Genomic DNA, 15,829 nt, shown 5'->3' with positions numbered 1-15,829 from the left:
TGAGGGTCCGTTTGATTTTGCTTTTAGTAGAAAGAAACAACTTTTTCCCATTTCTATGATAAGAAACAATTTTTGGAATTAAAAAAAAAAGTGTTTGATAAACATGTTTCTACAAACAATTTCTAAAGAGATTGATGTTTGATAATACATGTTGATTAATTGGATGAAGGATACAATTTACTTGAACGATTTGAAACCTTTTTATTCCAACCCTTCAATCCAAAGTTCAAACCAATAGCAGAGAAGAAAATGGTTCATACCAAAAAAAAAAAGCATCTAAAAGATATCCATTACCAACCCTTGTGGTCAAGACAAGGAGAAAGGCACAAATGAAACTCAAGTTCAGATTTGGGGGTATTTTTCGTTTTCAAATTTAAAAAAACTGAAAAATATGTTTATGAAAACAAAATCAAATGGTCCATGAGTGTTCACTGAATAAGTAAACAGAACTTCGAATTTTCAATTTTGGCCATCCTTCATACTCTGATCTCAATAGTCAATATCCTTATCTGTAAATTTAGTCTCAACGTGAGAAAGCCAAAGGTTCCTAAAAGTGGCTCCTACACTGGTGTATAGGCCAATGGAAGTATCGGTAGGAGACTCTTAATGTGTCTGGAGCACTGTTAGTTAAAATGGGAATGACAAAAAAATAGAAACGTATGGTATGGGTTTTAAACAGATAAAAATGATGAACGGTAGGGTCAAAAAAACAAGGAATGACAAACGGACGAAAACGAACGATACAATTATTAAACGTGTAGTTTTAAAAAAAACGAACAAAAAAAAAAACGGTAGTATACTCATGCTAGTTGAGAGATTATTACCTATATACATGCATTTAATGTTCCAAAAGTTTTGAGAGTCCCAAGATAAAATAGCCCAATGGGCTATAAGAAAATGAGATGTTGCTAGCTTTAGCTTCTCCTTACTCAATGAGCTATAAGAAGATGAGATTTTTTTTCTATAGATAGTATGAAAGTTAAAAACAAAAAAACCAAGTACCATATCACTTTTCACTTTTACTAATAGTTTTTTTTTTTAAATTAATTAAAATTTTAATGAAATTTCTATTTTACCTTTAAAAAACAAATATGCGTTTAAAACGATCGCTTAAAACACGTTTAAAATTGATTATTTTACTGTTTCTATTTTTTTTCATTTTGTATAATATTATACAGAAAAATGCATTTTAAACGGTAAAAAAATCCAATTGCATTTTAAACATACTTACATTGAAAACACATTTTAACTAACAGTGGCCAGGTGTAGAGGCACCTTGCCTTCTAGACTTTTCTTTTTCCCATTCCGTAATTACCATTCATCTTTTTCTTTTTTTAACCATTCATCATGGTCACATGGATGGGGCCACGCTAGTCAACTAAAAAGATAATGACTTATTAATGGCACACGTTAACTCTACTCGCCGGGGTTAAAATCTTTTGACGTCTCCGTTTGTACAGTGCAAGGTCGGTATACCATCAACGGTCGCATCTGGTGCATCATTGTCATCCTGCTATCGTAAGACATATCATCTTTTACCGTACAATAAGAATCTATTCACAACCTTTAATGATCCAACAACCTATGAATCGATTTGGTAAAGGTGTAGCGCCGTTTTTGAATCGGACTAACGACGTTTGGTTATCTGTCAAGTCTTGGGGAAGGGGTTCCGAGACTTCCGTCACAAGTCATGAGATCCTTACACCTATATATAGCCGAGGGCTTCTTCTTCCTTTTCCTTCTCTCTCTCTCTCATTTTGGTGTCGTGTCTGGTCGTCTTCATCTTCGTTTCGTTTTCGTTTTCCCTCCCAGCAGTAATTGATCGCTTCTCCGTTCTCGGTCCTTTCCTGATCGGTGAGAATCCTTTTCCCTTGTTCAATCTTTCCTACTTATTCTTTTGATTTTGCTCATAGAAAATCCACATTTTCCAACAAACGACACTTTTTATGTTAGACATTTTCTTCGATTAATCGGTCAGGTTGGTTGTTATTGTTTTCAAAGTCTTCATCTTTGAAATCGGTCCGGGAAGCAACCACAACCCTTTGCTTCTGTGAAGGTTTGGGGGGATTTGTTTCGGGGAGATGATTTCTCAAGCCTTTGCACCATAGTTTTTTGATGATTTGGTGATCCTTTTAACAGGTTTGATTGGGTTTTACCTTTTAAATGTTAGTGTCAGCCATGGTATTGTAGGATTGGGATTCGGGTTTTCGTTGTTTCTTTTATTTCATTTTCCCCCTTTCTTCCCTCTTCCTCTGTACAGTCTTCCTTCCCCTCGTAGGTTCTGGGATCATTAGTCAGAGATCCTCTCTTCCAACTCAGTGGTCTCGGATAGAATCATGAGAAGCTGTTAGACGTGTTTGGGGCTTCAGAGCTGCAATTCTGATTTTTAAATCAGGGGCACGAGACCGTATTCTTTTTCGAGGGAAGAAAAAATGTCGACAGCTCGTGTTGCTCTTAGTCCCGTTCGCGAGGAGTCTGTACCTGGCTATTTCCATAGCCGATTGGGCATTAGTTCTAGTGAATCCATCTTGATTTACCTAACTGTTGCCGGTTCTGTGATTCCAATGCGTGTGCTGGAATCCGATTCCATCGCTTCAGTGAAGCTGAGGATTCAAACCTGTAAAGGGTTCGTCGTGAAGAAGCAGAAGTTGGTGTACGGAGGCAGGGAACTAGCTCGAAACGGTTCTCTCGTCCGGGACTATGGTGTCACTGATGGCAATGTTCTCCATTTGGTTCTCCGGCTTTCTGATCTTCGGGTAATCACTGTTAATACAGCCTGTGGGAAGAACTTGGAGTTCCACGTTGAACGTTGTAGAAATGTAGCATACGTCAAACAGCAGATCGCCAAAAAGGGGAAAGATTTTCTCGACCTCAAAGACCAGGAGTTGATCTGTGATGGAGAGGAACTCGACGATCGGAAGCTCATTGATGATATATGTAAAAGTAGTGATGCTGTGGTTCACTTACTGGTTCGGAAGTCTGCAAAAGTTAGGGTCAAGCCCGTCGAGAAAGAGTTTGAACTGTCGATTGTGGCATCTAATTCGAATGAGAGGACAGATTACGATGGAGAAAACCAGAAGAGCGATGGATTAAAGGATATCCGTGTATTTACAAAGAAGTCGACCGAGAGAAATTTCTGTCTGGAACCAGTCATTGTTCATCCGAAGATCAAATTATCCTCGGTGATTAGTGATTTGATTAGCTCCACCTTCGATGGATTAGAGAGTGGAAACCAACCAATCAGATCCTCTGAAGGTTCCGGTGGAGCTTATTTCATGCAAGATTCTTCAGGTCACAAGTTTGTTGCTGTTTTCAAGCCAATTGACGAGGAACCAATGGCAGTGAATAATCCTCGGGGGTTACCAATATCTTCTGATGGAGAAGGGTTGAAAAGGGGGACGAGAGTAGGAGAAGGAGCGTTGAGAGAAGTTGCTGCATACATTTTGGATCACCCAAGGAGTGGGCCACGGTCCCTTTCAAGTGAAGAGAAGGGTTTTGCTGGGGTTCCTCCAACGGTTATGGTGAGGTGCTTGCATGGAGGGTTTAACCATCCAGATGGATACCAGTTTGCTTCTAAGAATGTCAAGATTGGATCCCTACAGATGTTCGCGAAGAACATCGGGAGTTGCGAGGACATGGGTCCTGGAGCTTTCCCTGTGGAGGAGGTCCATAAGATCTCTGTGTTGGATATAAGGTTGGCGAATGCAGATCGACATGCTGGAAATATTCTGGTGGGCAAAGAAGAGGATCGTACTGTGTTGATTCCAATTGATCATGGGTACTGCTTGCCTGAGAATGTTAGTATTTCTCCTATTCCTTCTTGGTTTTTATCCGTAATAGTGCTTCCCCCAGTTCCATCTCGGGTTTTCTGACATTGTTCTGTGAAATGGGACTCTACATTATTCTAATTTTTTTACATTACGTTCTAGATATTGTTTTGGTTGATGTTGTTGAAGTTGTTCTGCATTGATGTCTCTCTCTATAAGTCCTGAAAAAAGGGCCTTTATCCTTTTCCCCCACCCCCCCTCTCTCTCTCTCTCTCTCTCTCTCTTTTCTCCTCCAGTTGGTCTGTATATTGAATTATTGATAGCTGATACCTTTTTTTCCACTGGAGATGCAATTTAAAGCCTGCGTCCTTTAGTGATTGAATCCCTGGAAATTTCTTGAATTATTTTTCTGGTGCTAAATTAAACTGTTTCTCCCCCTCCTTAAGGAATGTCATTTGTCCAGGTGACTATTCAATTTCTCTGAAATAAAAGAAACATAAGGCTTATTTTTTACCTGTGTAGCCGTGTCATTGGGAAGATAAATTTACTCATAAACACGAGAAATATGGTTTATCGAAAAATTTATGTTTCCTAAAAATTGTGTGTGGATCAATCCATTTTGGTGGTAGAATACTGGGGAAGAATTCTCTTTAGATATTTGGGCTTTGTTTCTCTTTAGATTAGGGTTTGGCATTCATCTCTTGCCAAGGGATCCTGTCCTTGTGATACTTCCACTATTAGCAAGTTGACAGTGTGCCTTCTTTTTTTCACCCCTGAGGCCAGGTTTGTGGTGAATAAGATTTATACGTTTGAAGGTAATGAACCCAAATAATGGATTTAAAGTAAAAACAGAAGCCAGGTTTGTGGTGTATAAGATTTATACATGTGAAGGTAATGAACCCAAATATTGGATTTAAAGTAAGAACAGAAGCTGGGGTTTTCAATGTCAAAGAGAGAAGAGAAAGGATAGGACTGTTCTTGATGAATTGAATTAGATTTGACCATAAGCCATAATAATAACCTCTCTCTCGTATGTGTGATTTGTGTATTTTCCTGTGTTACTGTTCTAGATACCTGGCAACTTGAGTCACAATTCTGTTATGCACTATTTTCATGCTATTTCATGCACAATGTAACACTCCTAATGCATCTTCATGCTCCATTTTGTGGATGTTTTGAAATTCTTATTTTTTCCTCACAAGAAATATTCCTTTGCCCCTTTCCCAGTTTGAAGATTGCACATTTGAATGGCTGTACTGGCCGCAAGCTAAGGAGCCTTATACCACTGAGACCGTTGAGTACATTAGATCACTGGATGCTGAAAGAGATATTTCTCTTCTGAAGTTCTGTGGTTGGAACATATCACGTGAATGTGCCCGCACCCTCCACATATCTACCATGCTTCTGAAGAAGGGGGCTGACAGAGGGCTCACTCCCTTTGCAATTGGAAGCATCATGTGCAGAGAGACTTTGAAGAAAGAGTCTGTGGTTGAGAAGATTGTCCATGAAGCCATGGATGCTGTGCTACCGGGAACGAGTGAAGCTTCATTCCTCAAATATGTCTCTCAGATCATGGATCGCCACCTCGACGAGATCACCATGTAATAATAGGCATGGATTATGTAGGTATATGTGTATATGTGCATATGTTATAGTACATATGTATGAATGGATGGATGATGGGTCCATCTTTGAAAGGATTGCAGGGGATGTATGTTTTGTGTGGCTAGGCTGCTGGAATTTGGAACCCCACCGTCCACCATATTTTGTTCATACATCTGAGCTTAGGGCAAAAACTGCCACAAGAGGTGAGAGTAACCTCTTCTATTACTAGTGTTTGGATATCTCCCCCTACCTCGCTCAGTTTGAAGTGCAGTGTCCTCCAGGTACAAAGTGTGCAGACTCTGGTATGTTGCAGGAGCTGATGGCCAATATGAACATCCTCTCTGCGCTTGACTTCGCTTATTGATTTTGATGTTTTTGATGAGTGGGCAACTCATTGAGGTTGTTGTAGTTTTAGAAGTTCAATTAGGCTTCCTACCTTCTGTCCTTATTACTCTATTAAAGGATGCTTTTATTACTAATTTCAGAAAGCTCGCCTTAGAAATTGGATAATATGTCATGACCTTTAGACTACTAATGAAGTAAGTATATTATCTATATCTTCCAGAGTATTTTGCGCAGGGATTGAAAAATTAGATTGGTGTATGGAAACTAGGGTTATGGATCTACACACCAATTCCGTGTCTGATCTAGACCGAGCGGAATTGGTGGGGGACTGATCTGAATTTAAACCCTGGTTTGAGAGCGTGTTTACGGATCTATTTTTCTTTTCTGACATAATCAACCAAACAGTTTCATCTCTGATTTCGCTATGTTTTCATCTCCCCACATAATGAGAGAGCAATCAACCATAGCCTTGTATGATGCATACCATGCTCTAGGCGTGGGCTTAGTTAGTGAATGCATCCAATAGATTTCGTGAGATTCTCTCCCCTTCCTTGCATTTCTCCTTTGTCTTATCGATATTGATATTGGTATCAATTGCTGTTGATACCATGATTAGGTTGGAGAAGATGAAGTGAATGGACCGAAGACAGCAAAAGCCATTGCCCTCGAGCCTCTAGGCATATAAGTTTTGAGTCTGGTTTTAAAGAGGCTTTGAGCTTGAGACCCAGTAACGATAAGAAGGATTCTGACTTCTTTGAAAAACTATTGCCTTTTTACATGTATTTGCTTGTCTTGCCATTAACTCTATTGAAAAATGGCTTGTCTTGCCATTATGTGGAGAGAGTACCGATGATGTAGGAAAAATAGTACACACCAAAGAGTAAAGGACCGTTGGTGTTGGAGAGGATCCCAATCCAAGGGGATACCACGCAAAATGTTTGTCTCAGTATCAAAAAGGTGAGATTTATTTGCTTGGACGAAAAACTTTGATGGTCATTGAATAACCATGTGAAGACTCAAATACCTTGTCTAATGGGGGTTGGGTTCATCTTGCATTTTCAGCTACTGTCCTATGTAAATTGGGTTGAAGGTTGGAGCTCTCATCAATGACTTCTGAGAATCAAGACACAGAACCTGGCATCCCTTGGCCATTGGATTCTTCAAAGAATTGAATTAGAAGGACAAGCAATAAAAGTGGAAGGAGGACGAGAGATTAGAATCACACCTCTCTGCCTACAACAGTGCAGCAATTGTTGGGACTTTGGGGGCTGGAGCCTATACCATACCTAGGGGTGTCAATCGGTCGGTCCGGCTCGGTTTCGGTCCGGGTTGAGTCGGTTTTGGTGTGGGAAAGTTGAAACCGAAACCAAACCAATAAGGAAATTCCAGTTTCGATTTCGGTGTGGTTTGGTTTTGGTTTATCTTTGGTTTTTTAAATCGATTTGTAACCGGATTAGTTTTGGTTTTTGGTCCAGTTTGAATTCGAATTTCAGTACAAATGTTTACAAAACTTTGCAAATTTTGATTTTTTTAATGAATTTTGGAGTGTTTCGGTTTCTTACCGATTTGGTTTTAGTTTCGGTCTGGGTTTTGAGCCGATTTTGGTTTGTTTTCAGGTTCATCCGGTTTTTGGTGTGGTTCGATTTGGTTTTGGGGTTGCAGTACTCCAAACCAAACTGACCCAATAAAACTTTGGTTCAATTCGATCCGTATTATTATCGATTCGATCCAATCAATTTTACCGATTCGATTTAAGAATTGACACCCCTAACCATACTATACCATCACAATTTCATCTCTCAACAAGGAAAGACTTTAGAAAGAAACTTGTGGCACAAGTAAAAGGACTTTGCTGTTCCCTCTTTCTCTCTCTCTCTCTCTCCTTCTTGAAGCTGCAGGGCACTTTTTTATTTGTCCCCAGCACAAACCCCAAAATTCAAACATGAAATAGTCGCATCCCATGATCCCATCATTTTTCCACCAAAAAAAAAAATCCCAATCATTTCATTCCCATCCCATTTAAAAGACCTCCATGATTACACCTTAAATAAACCTCAATTCTCAGATGATCTGAGTCAGACCAAATTTCCAAACTTAAAATCACTTAAAACCCAATTTCCCTTATCCATTAAAGTCATTAAGCTCATGAAAGATGGAACCACTTGCCCCATTTTTTCTCTCATTACACTTATCTTTTCTTCACCGCTACACCACACAACAGAAAATATAAAGTGAGGGGGAGTGACTCACTCCTACAGTCCTACTCTCTCTCTCTCTCTCTCTCTTTTACTTTTTCTTAAGGTGGGGAGTGACCGTGGGTGGAGTAGGAGAAAAGGGTACTAACGAGGATCAGAGAAGCCATGAATCATCACCAGCACCACCATAAACCACAGAGACCTCCATCAGGGCGGACGAATCTCGCATCATGTATAGTGGCAACGATCTTCTTGATCTGCGTGGTCATGGTGATCCTCATCGTCTTCTTTACCGTGTTCAAGCCCAAGGAACCCATGATCTCTGTCAACACCGTTCAGCTCCCAACCTTCTCCATGTCCAACGGCACCGTCAACTTCATCTTCTCTCAGTACGTGTCTGTAAGGAACCCCAACCGTGCCGTCTTCACCCACTACGACAGCTCCCTTCAGCTACTCTACTCTGATAACCAAGTGGGTTTCATGTTCATCCCCGCCGGCGACATCGACGCTGGCCGCACTAAGTACATGTCTGCCACCTTCTCTGTTCAATCTTTCCCTCTAACCACGGCAGCTCCGGCTTCGACGACGGTGGAGAATGTGGAGCAGAACCCGACGACCATCACCAACGGCTTCGATGGGTTCAAGATGGGACCCACTTTGGAGATTGAGTCGATGATGAGAATGGCTGGTAGGGTAAGGGTTCTGCGCTTCTTCACCCATCATGTGGAGACCAGGTCTGGTTGTAGGGTCACCATTGCCGTCAGTGATGGATCCGTTCTGGGGTTTCATTGCTGACCTTTTCTTCTTCTCCTCCTTTCTCTCTGTTTTGATTTTCGTGTTAATGATTTGGGTCTTCAATTTGAATTTGAATCCCCAATTCGTTGGAGACAACTTTGGAGTGAAGGAATTGTAAAAATTGAACAGCAAAAAACAAAAAAGGGATTTGGTTTTTGTATTCTTCAAATTCTCAATTTTATGATTAACATAACTACATATCTGTTTGTTTTGGGTGGTTTATCTTATACAAAATTCTACATTTCTGACTTGTTTTTCGTCACTAATTTGGCAAAAAATTTGCATTTTTTTCCCTTGGGAGTGCCCAGTTAAGTTTGGAGTTTTGAGTTGCTTCATTGAAATGGTTTAATCTTCAGTACTAAGTAGTGAATAGTGAGAAGAGATGATGACTCTTTTGTTGGATCAAAGGGGAAAGAGAAAGACAGCGTTGGATTGAAGCTTTTGATGGTTATATTCTTGAATCTGGGGTGTCTTGGGTGTGAAGCGATGCTCTACAGTGTCTCAAATCACAATCATGGGATGGGAGGGAGGGAGTCCCAAAGGACCCAAACGCCAATTGCCCAATGGATGATCAGAGACCAAAACTCAAAAAGTAGCGTAAAATGCGGCATTATTTATGCGCCACCGGAATCTCATTATTCTTTCCTTCTGCCCTTTTGCTTTGTTGTCGTTTTCTATCTCTCATTCTCTCTCTCTCTTGTTTTCCTCCCCTTGGGTTGGGTTTTGAAGTTGCAGGTCATGTGAGAGTCTGGGTTATTGATGTTGCAGGTCATGTGGGAGTCTGACCTCTAATCATAGATGATTGAAAGAGGGACCAATGCACTTTTCAGATGAATTCAGAAAAGGGAGAGTGTATGAGTGGACTCCCGATTTAGACCCAAAATTCACCTTCTCTTGTTGAATCCTTCTCCGATCTCCGCCGGGTGGAGAGGATCTGAATTCGACAACTGAGAGAAATATGGGGTTTCACCTTCTCACTTTTGCTTTGAGGATTTTAACCAATTTCAGACTCAATGCATCCCACTTAGGCACATAGACATTATCTTTTTCAAAGTGGATCTCTCTTAATTGTATAGGAATCAACATCCATCAAAACTCTCCTCCATCTATAAACATGTTATGAATTGACAGCATGTTGATCCCTCTTTTGGAAAGAATGCTTTGGGGCCTAAAGAGAACTGAGAACAAATGTACCTGAATTATATTAGCATATTCGATGATCTTTAAATTAAAATAAAATTCTCAAAAAAATCTCTGCTTTACGTAGGGAGAGGAGTTTTCGTATTAGGTTTTTCCCTTATTTTCCTCACTCAGCCGATTGAAAAAATATGAATTGATATGAATTGATGTTTTGATCATTTTATGTTTCTCTATGAGAGTCTGGGCCTATTATTGGTGGCATCTTGTTTTGTTATCTTTTATTTCCCTTTATTTGATATTTTAGTATATTTATTTATTGAAAAAAAAACCCTAAAACAAAATATAAATGACTATCATCATCATCTTACAATAATGTAAATAACAAATATATATTTACATAATGGTAGGAAACTTTAAGTTAATCGAAGTATATCTATCTACATTAGGATTTGAAAATTTGGAATCGGATCCTGATTTAGACTGCACTGAAGCAGGGTGATTCATAGAGTTTTTTTTAATATTCGTGTGGAATCTGATCAATTCTGGTTGATTCAAAAGGGAGTTGGATGTGAGTTGGTTGATTTACATCTAGATTCATACTTTATATTTATATACTAAATTGGGAAGACGTTCGAACCTCTACTTTGCATACGGAGTGGAGTCACTGTATTAGGTTTGCTCCTTATTTTCCTCATTTAGCCATTTAAAAATCTAATGCCTCTTAGAAGATCGCAGTGTGATCTCATTGTTACTGCTAACGAACCATAATCCTTTTGTGTTTCTCATTTGTTTGTATGGGGATAATGCCTTTCCTTGTAATTCTTTCTTTCTTCTTTTCTTTAGGTCTTAACATATTCATTTATTCAGAAAAAAAGATGTGATTCAGAATTTTGACTTCATTTTCAGATGAGTTGAAAAGGACAAATTAATCCAGTCATGAACCACTCTTCAGTTTTGCTACCTGAGCTAATATGCATCGAAGCAATGACATTTAAAAAGGAAAAAAAAAAAAAAAAAATGTAAAGGAAAATCACGTCCTTCTCCGCTGTAGTTTGTTGAAATTATACGTGAATCTAAGGGTCTAAACGAATTATGGTCCCTCCCCTAACACTAACGTAAAAATGTGTGCACTGTTAGTTTTGAACAGCCAAAGACTGTATTACCCTTCAGACGAAACTGATTTTTTGATGTTCAACTGAACAGATTTGAGGGGTCTCTGCTAAACAAACCCAAAGGGGGGGGGGGGTTCCCTTTTAATCTCGGAGTAATTATTAGGATTATCGTCTTCCCGCGTTCTCTGAGAAAGAGGATGAGCAGGAGCTATTGTTGGTTGGGTTTCCTGTCGAAAATGAGATGAAGATGGAGGTGATGAAGGTGCTGGAGGAGGAGATAACCTGCTATGGTAAGGCAGTAGTGAGTACGAATGCTAACCTTTTATGGTCGGTCATGTACTCGACATCGTTGCCGTTTGTAATGATTGAAAGCAATGAAGAGACCTGTGGACGCTCATCCTCTGATTCGTCTTCGCCTGTGATGGGTAGTATCAGTATTTCATACTTCATGGGCCCAATGGGTTCCGGTGGCCGGAAGTTGGAGACCTTTATGTTTCTTCCATTTCTAGTGAAGGAATCAACAAAGAGTGTGATTGTGAAGTCGGGGAGAGTGACGATGAGTGGTCGGATCATGTCCTTAGTGAAGCTCCTTTTGAGTTTGATCAGGAGTGGTCTCACGACTCCTCGCTCTGAGTTCTAGGTTTTGGGAAGAAATTTTCATTTTTTGTTTTTAGAGCATGGAATGGAGAGAGAGAGAGAGAGAGAGAGAGACGATCTAGATGGGAAGAAAGGATGTTATGTTCTCTTTCTGGATCTTGTGTAGTTGTCCTGTTCCTCAGTCTTCTTCTCCTTTAATATTTTTTTCCTCTGTTCTTTCATTTAATCCCTGTGAACATCAACATGTGAAGTAGACAAAAATGAATGATATAAATGGTATAACGGCTTTCTCGATTCTTTCTTCTCTTATCTGCAACCCTTTTTTACCACCATTTTCATGGAGCTCTCTAGTTGCAGGGTTTCGGAAATTGGGTTTCTGGTTTCGAATTATCAAATTTTCAAGGCAGCCGCCAGAGAACAAAAACCAAAAAGTTTCAACCTTCGACACAGAAAAGAAAAAACATATTTAATTGAAGAAATCCTCAAAAATTCAGGACAAGAATGTGAAGATGAAAATGTGTTATCTAACAGTTGAATTGGGTTCTGAAGAATTTAGGGAACCAGAAAAACTGATGAGAGAGAGAGAGAGAGAGAGAGAGAGAGAGAGAGAGAGAGAGAGAGAGAGAGAGAGAGAGAGAGATAGAGGGAGGTTTCTGAAATCTAATGGGATAGTAAATTAGCAAAGTGAGAAGCAGATGAGTAGTAGTTTTTAGAGGGAGGAAGCGTGGGTGGAGTGGATGGTCCTAGCGGTTCAGCAAAGCTTAGAGCAGTTGAAGAAGAAGCAGGTTGAGGAAGAATGCAGAAGGTGTGCGTATTTTCAGCCCACTTTTTTTTATTTGAATGGAAGGGTATATAGGTATGTTCATGTGTGTATAAGGGTATTTTCGGCATTAGAATGTATTATTTTAGGTGACGTCAGTAACTAACAGTTTCAATTTGACGTGACTAACAGATTTGGACTTAATTGTAAAATTTTTAGAAAGTACAGGAGAGGGGGCGTAATTCATTTAAACCCTTAAATTCAATTTACATGTAATTCCGATAAACTACTGGAGAGTGGGACGTAATTTTTCCAAAATGTTATGATATTTCAAAAATAAAATTTCATAAGGATCCAGCCCAAGCCCACCACTAGTAGATTAATTGTTTATTATAAGCCCATGGACCCTGAAATAGAGGAGGAACAAAATGGATTATGGATTGGCAATTGGGCTTGGGAGTTCAGATACTGGAGGCGAGTCAATGCTTTGCATGATAGACTGCTTAGTGGATCTTGTCCAACCCGGTTAATGTGTGATGCGAATCTCAACCGGTTCGGATCACCCGACATCATTAAGTCATTTATTACCGATTCGGGTAGGAATATCTGGCTACCGATTCCGATCTGGTGGATCCGAATCTCTTGAACACTTGGGATTAAGAGTTGGGACATGGTCCTAAGGGACGTGTGAGATGTTGGCAGTTATAGACCTATAGATCCACTCCATTTTTTCATGGCCTCAGTGCCTTCTTATATATCGAGAAGCTCTCTACTTAATGCCTTAAAGGGTATTAGTTTTAATCCTCCAAACATACGGATATCTGTATAGGGATCAACCTGAATTGGATGTGAGCATAGATTGATTCGGTTCGAGATGACCAGCATAGGAATTAAAACTGAACCATATTGCATTCGGTTCATATTCTTGAAATCATAACTGATCCATTTCAATTTGGTTCATTTATTCAGCCCGTTTCAACCATTCTTCTTCTAATTTGTTGTCGTATTGCATGCATTTAATATGGCCATTCTGTTCCAGATTTTATTTGGTTTATATTCTTGAAATCATAATCAATCCAATTTAATTCAGTTGGGCTATAAAAGATCAACTTTGATTCCAATTTTCTGTTCTGGTTCCATTTTGACCCCCTTATCTATAGGGTTTGCCTTGCTAATTGAAGTAGGTAAGGAAAAAGCAATGTTTGTTGAAGTGGAAAGATATGGTCCACAATAGGAACATCAATAAGAAAGCGAAGTGTTGAAGACGTGGAAGATAAAGAACTTGATATGAACATGTCTTGTGAATTTAAGAAGAGAGAGAGACAGGGAGAGAGAGTGGGTGGTGGTGTAGTGTCACACAGTGTGGAGAAAGCGAAGTTTTGACGATGTGGAAAGTAGAGAATTTGATTTGAACATGCATGTCTTGTGAATTTAAGAAGAGAGAGAGAGAGTGGGCCCAACAGAAAGCTATGGTTACAGAGGAGCAGTACAGTGTAGTGTAGTGTAGGTATTTGCATTGAAACAATAGCACTAATGGTATTAATTGTCTTATAAGTGAGTTGAACGACCCATGCATGCAATGCATTCACTGTGGCCAGTGGGGTTGGGGGAGACTTCTACTATCGAGTGGGAGACATTGGGGGGGTATATGTGATTACTAACAACCACTGTACCCACTCCTACCTTCAATTTTTCTCTTGCCCAATTAATCCTAACCCTAGAGTTTCTATATAGAGATCCATCGATCTTCGATCATAGTTAGTTAAAATAAAAATAATGAAAAAAAATTGTTTTGATGAGATTAGATTGGTCAAAATTGTATCAGTTTCAGTTAATTTCAATCTGAATCAGTCGATTCAATCTCAATCCAATCTTTAAAACACTAATTTTAGTCTTCTTTTATTCATTCACTTGGTAATTTATGGGAATAAGAAAGCTACTTGGTAAATAATGAGACAGTGCAGAGGAATCAACAAAAAGTGCGTTTTTTGTATTTCATATGATCGGGGTCATCATTTCTCCTCCTCTGTGTTTAGGTATGGAGGCCAAGTAACTAGGTATCATTTTTTTATTTAATAATTTTTATTTCCCCCAATGGAAAAAAGCCACGAAAAAAATAAAATAAAATTGATCCCATTACTGTTGATTGAGTGCAGGATTGTCCTTAATTTTACTCTTTTCTATCTTCTCTCCACTTTGTCTAAAATATGAACTAATGAGATCCTCTTCTTCACTCTCTTTTCTATTTCACATGAAATTTAAAAAATTCATGAAATTTTTGTATTTTTTTTTTGGGTGCAATAAATTTGTGTACTTGATAATAAAAACAAGAAAAAAAATATATATATATATATATATTGTCACAATGGCAGTTTGCAAATTTTTTATGTATGCACTCAGAGCTTACCCTCTTTTCTCTTTAAAACCCACCTCTATTGCATGATTTGATTTTTCATTTTCATTAATGGGAAATTGCACTCGTCGTAGAAAACCTTCCTTAAAATGAATACAAAATAAATAATGTTTGCTAGATAGAAGTGAGAAATGATATTCTATATTTTGCAATACGCATGGGTCATGACGCATACAACATTCTAATTGCATTGTAACTAGTAAAGATAAAAGCATACCCGCCCTGTAAAGCATCACGTGGTCCTTTTTCATTACCAAACGAGTCATCGAGACTTCATTTTGGTTGTGTTTTATATGCATTATAGTAATAGATTTTGGGTTAAAAAGGCTTTTTGAAATTCAATTTTTCTCTATTTCCTTGATTAGGGTTACATTTTAAAATCAAAATATATTATGTGAATACATACCAAATACATTCGTAGCTTTATAAAAAAAGATGTAAACATGATTACAGACTTTATAAGATTGTGGACGAAAGCCAAGCAAGCAAGGATCCCTACTTTATATATCTTTTAACTTTGTTCTTTTTCTGTTTTTATTTATTTATTTTTTCAATCCATCGAACCTTGGAATCTCTTAATTAACCCTCATCCCCAAGTTAGGGTTGGTGAATGTGGACTTCCCTGTTAAGCTACTTGGTACTTTCGTAGTAACATGATATCAGCCTTTATTGTCATTAATCTCTTTTGGCAAAGGACCTTTCGGCATCAGAAATATAGGCTTTTTATTTTGGTCTACCCATCTAAGCGGTGCCCCAAAAGGCTTTTGCCTATGGCTTCAGCAAGGTGGAGGAAAATTTTGTATTCAAGAAGGGATAAGGGGGGATCTGAAGACAATTTGAAGATAGGATCTGTTATGATCTCATATCAGTCTTATAGGGATCGGGGAAAGTTGATCTTACATCGGTTTAAAAAGAGAATTGATGTGAATTGATATGGTCTTGAATTATAGAAAGCCGACAACTACTTTAGTAAGGGGGGAGGGAAGCGAAACAACGCGAGCTTTAGTTGGCCGACCACTATATAAGCTGCTGCGGTAATTGGTTTGGAAAGCTTTGATGAGCTTCCCTTCATTCGCTTGCGAGAGCCGGACAACACATGG

The 15,829-nt window shown here is 38.9% G+C and overlaps 2 protein-coding genes across 2 annotated transcripts; both read left to right on the top strand.

Annotated features, from left to right (window-relative positions):
• Nucleotides 1-1,735: 1,735 nt before the first annotated feature.
• LOC122082433 (phosphatidylinositol 4-kinase gamma 4-like) lies at nucleotides 1,736-5,927 on the top strand. The gene is made up of 2 exons (XM_042649991.1): nucleotides 1,736-3,797; nucleotides 4,995-5,927. The coding sequence occupies exons 1-2, from the start codon at nucleotides 2,433-2,435 to the stop codon at nucleotides 5,370-5,372; spliced, it is 1,743 nt and encodes a 580-aa protein (XP_042505925.1). The 5' UTR covers nucleotides 1,736-2,432; the 3' UTR covers nucleotides 5,373-5,927.
• Nucleotides 5,928-7,801: 1,874 nt separating this feature from the next.
• LOC122081337 lies at nucleotides 7,802-8,869 on the top strand. The gene has a single exon (XM_042648409.1). It carries the CDS (start codon nucleotides 8,078-8,080, stop codon nucleotides 8,705-8,707), a length of 630 nt encoding a protein of 209 aa, XP_042504343.1. The 5' UTR covers nucleotides 7,802-8,077; the 3' UTR covers nucleotides 8,708-8,869.
• The last annotated feature ends 6,960 nt before the right edge of the window (nucleotides 8,870-15,829 follow it).

This window comes from Macadamia integrifolia, chromosome 6 (genome assembly GCF_013358625.1).
Source record: "Macadamia integrifolia cultivar HAES 741 chromosome 6, SCU_Mint_v3, whole genome shotgun sequence".
NCBI classification, from domain to species: domain Eukaryota; kingdom Viridiplantae; phylum Streptophyta; class Magnoliopsida; order Proteales; family Proteaceae; genus Macadamia; species Macadamia integrifolia.
This window is presented reverse-complemented; position numbering and strand designations above follow the sequence as displayed.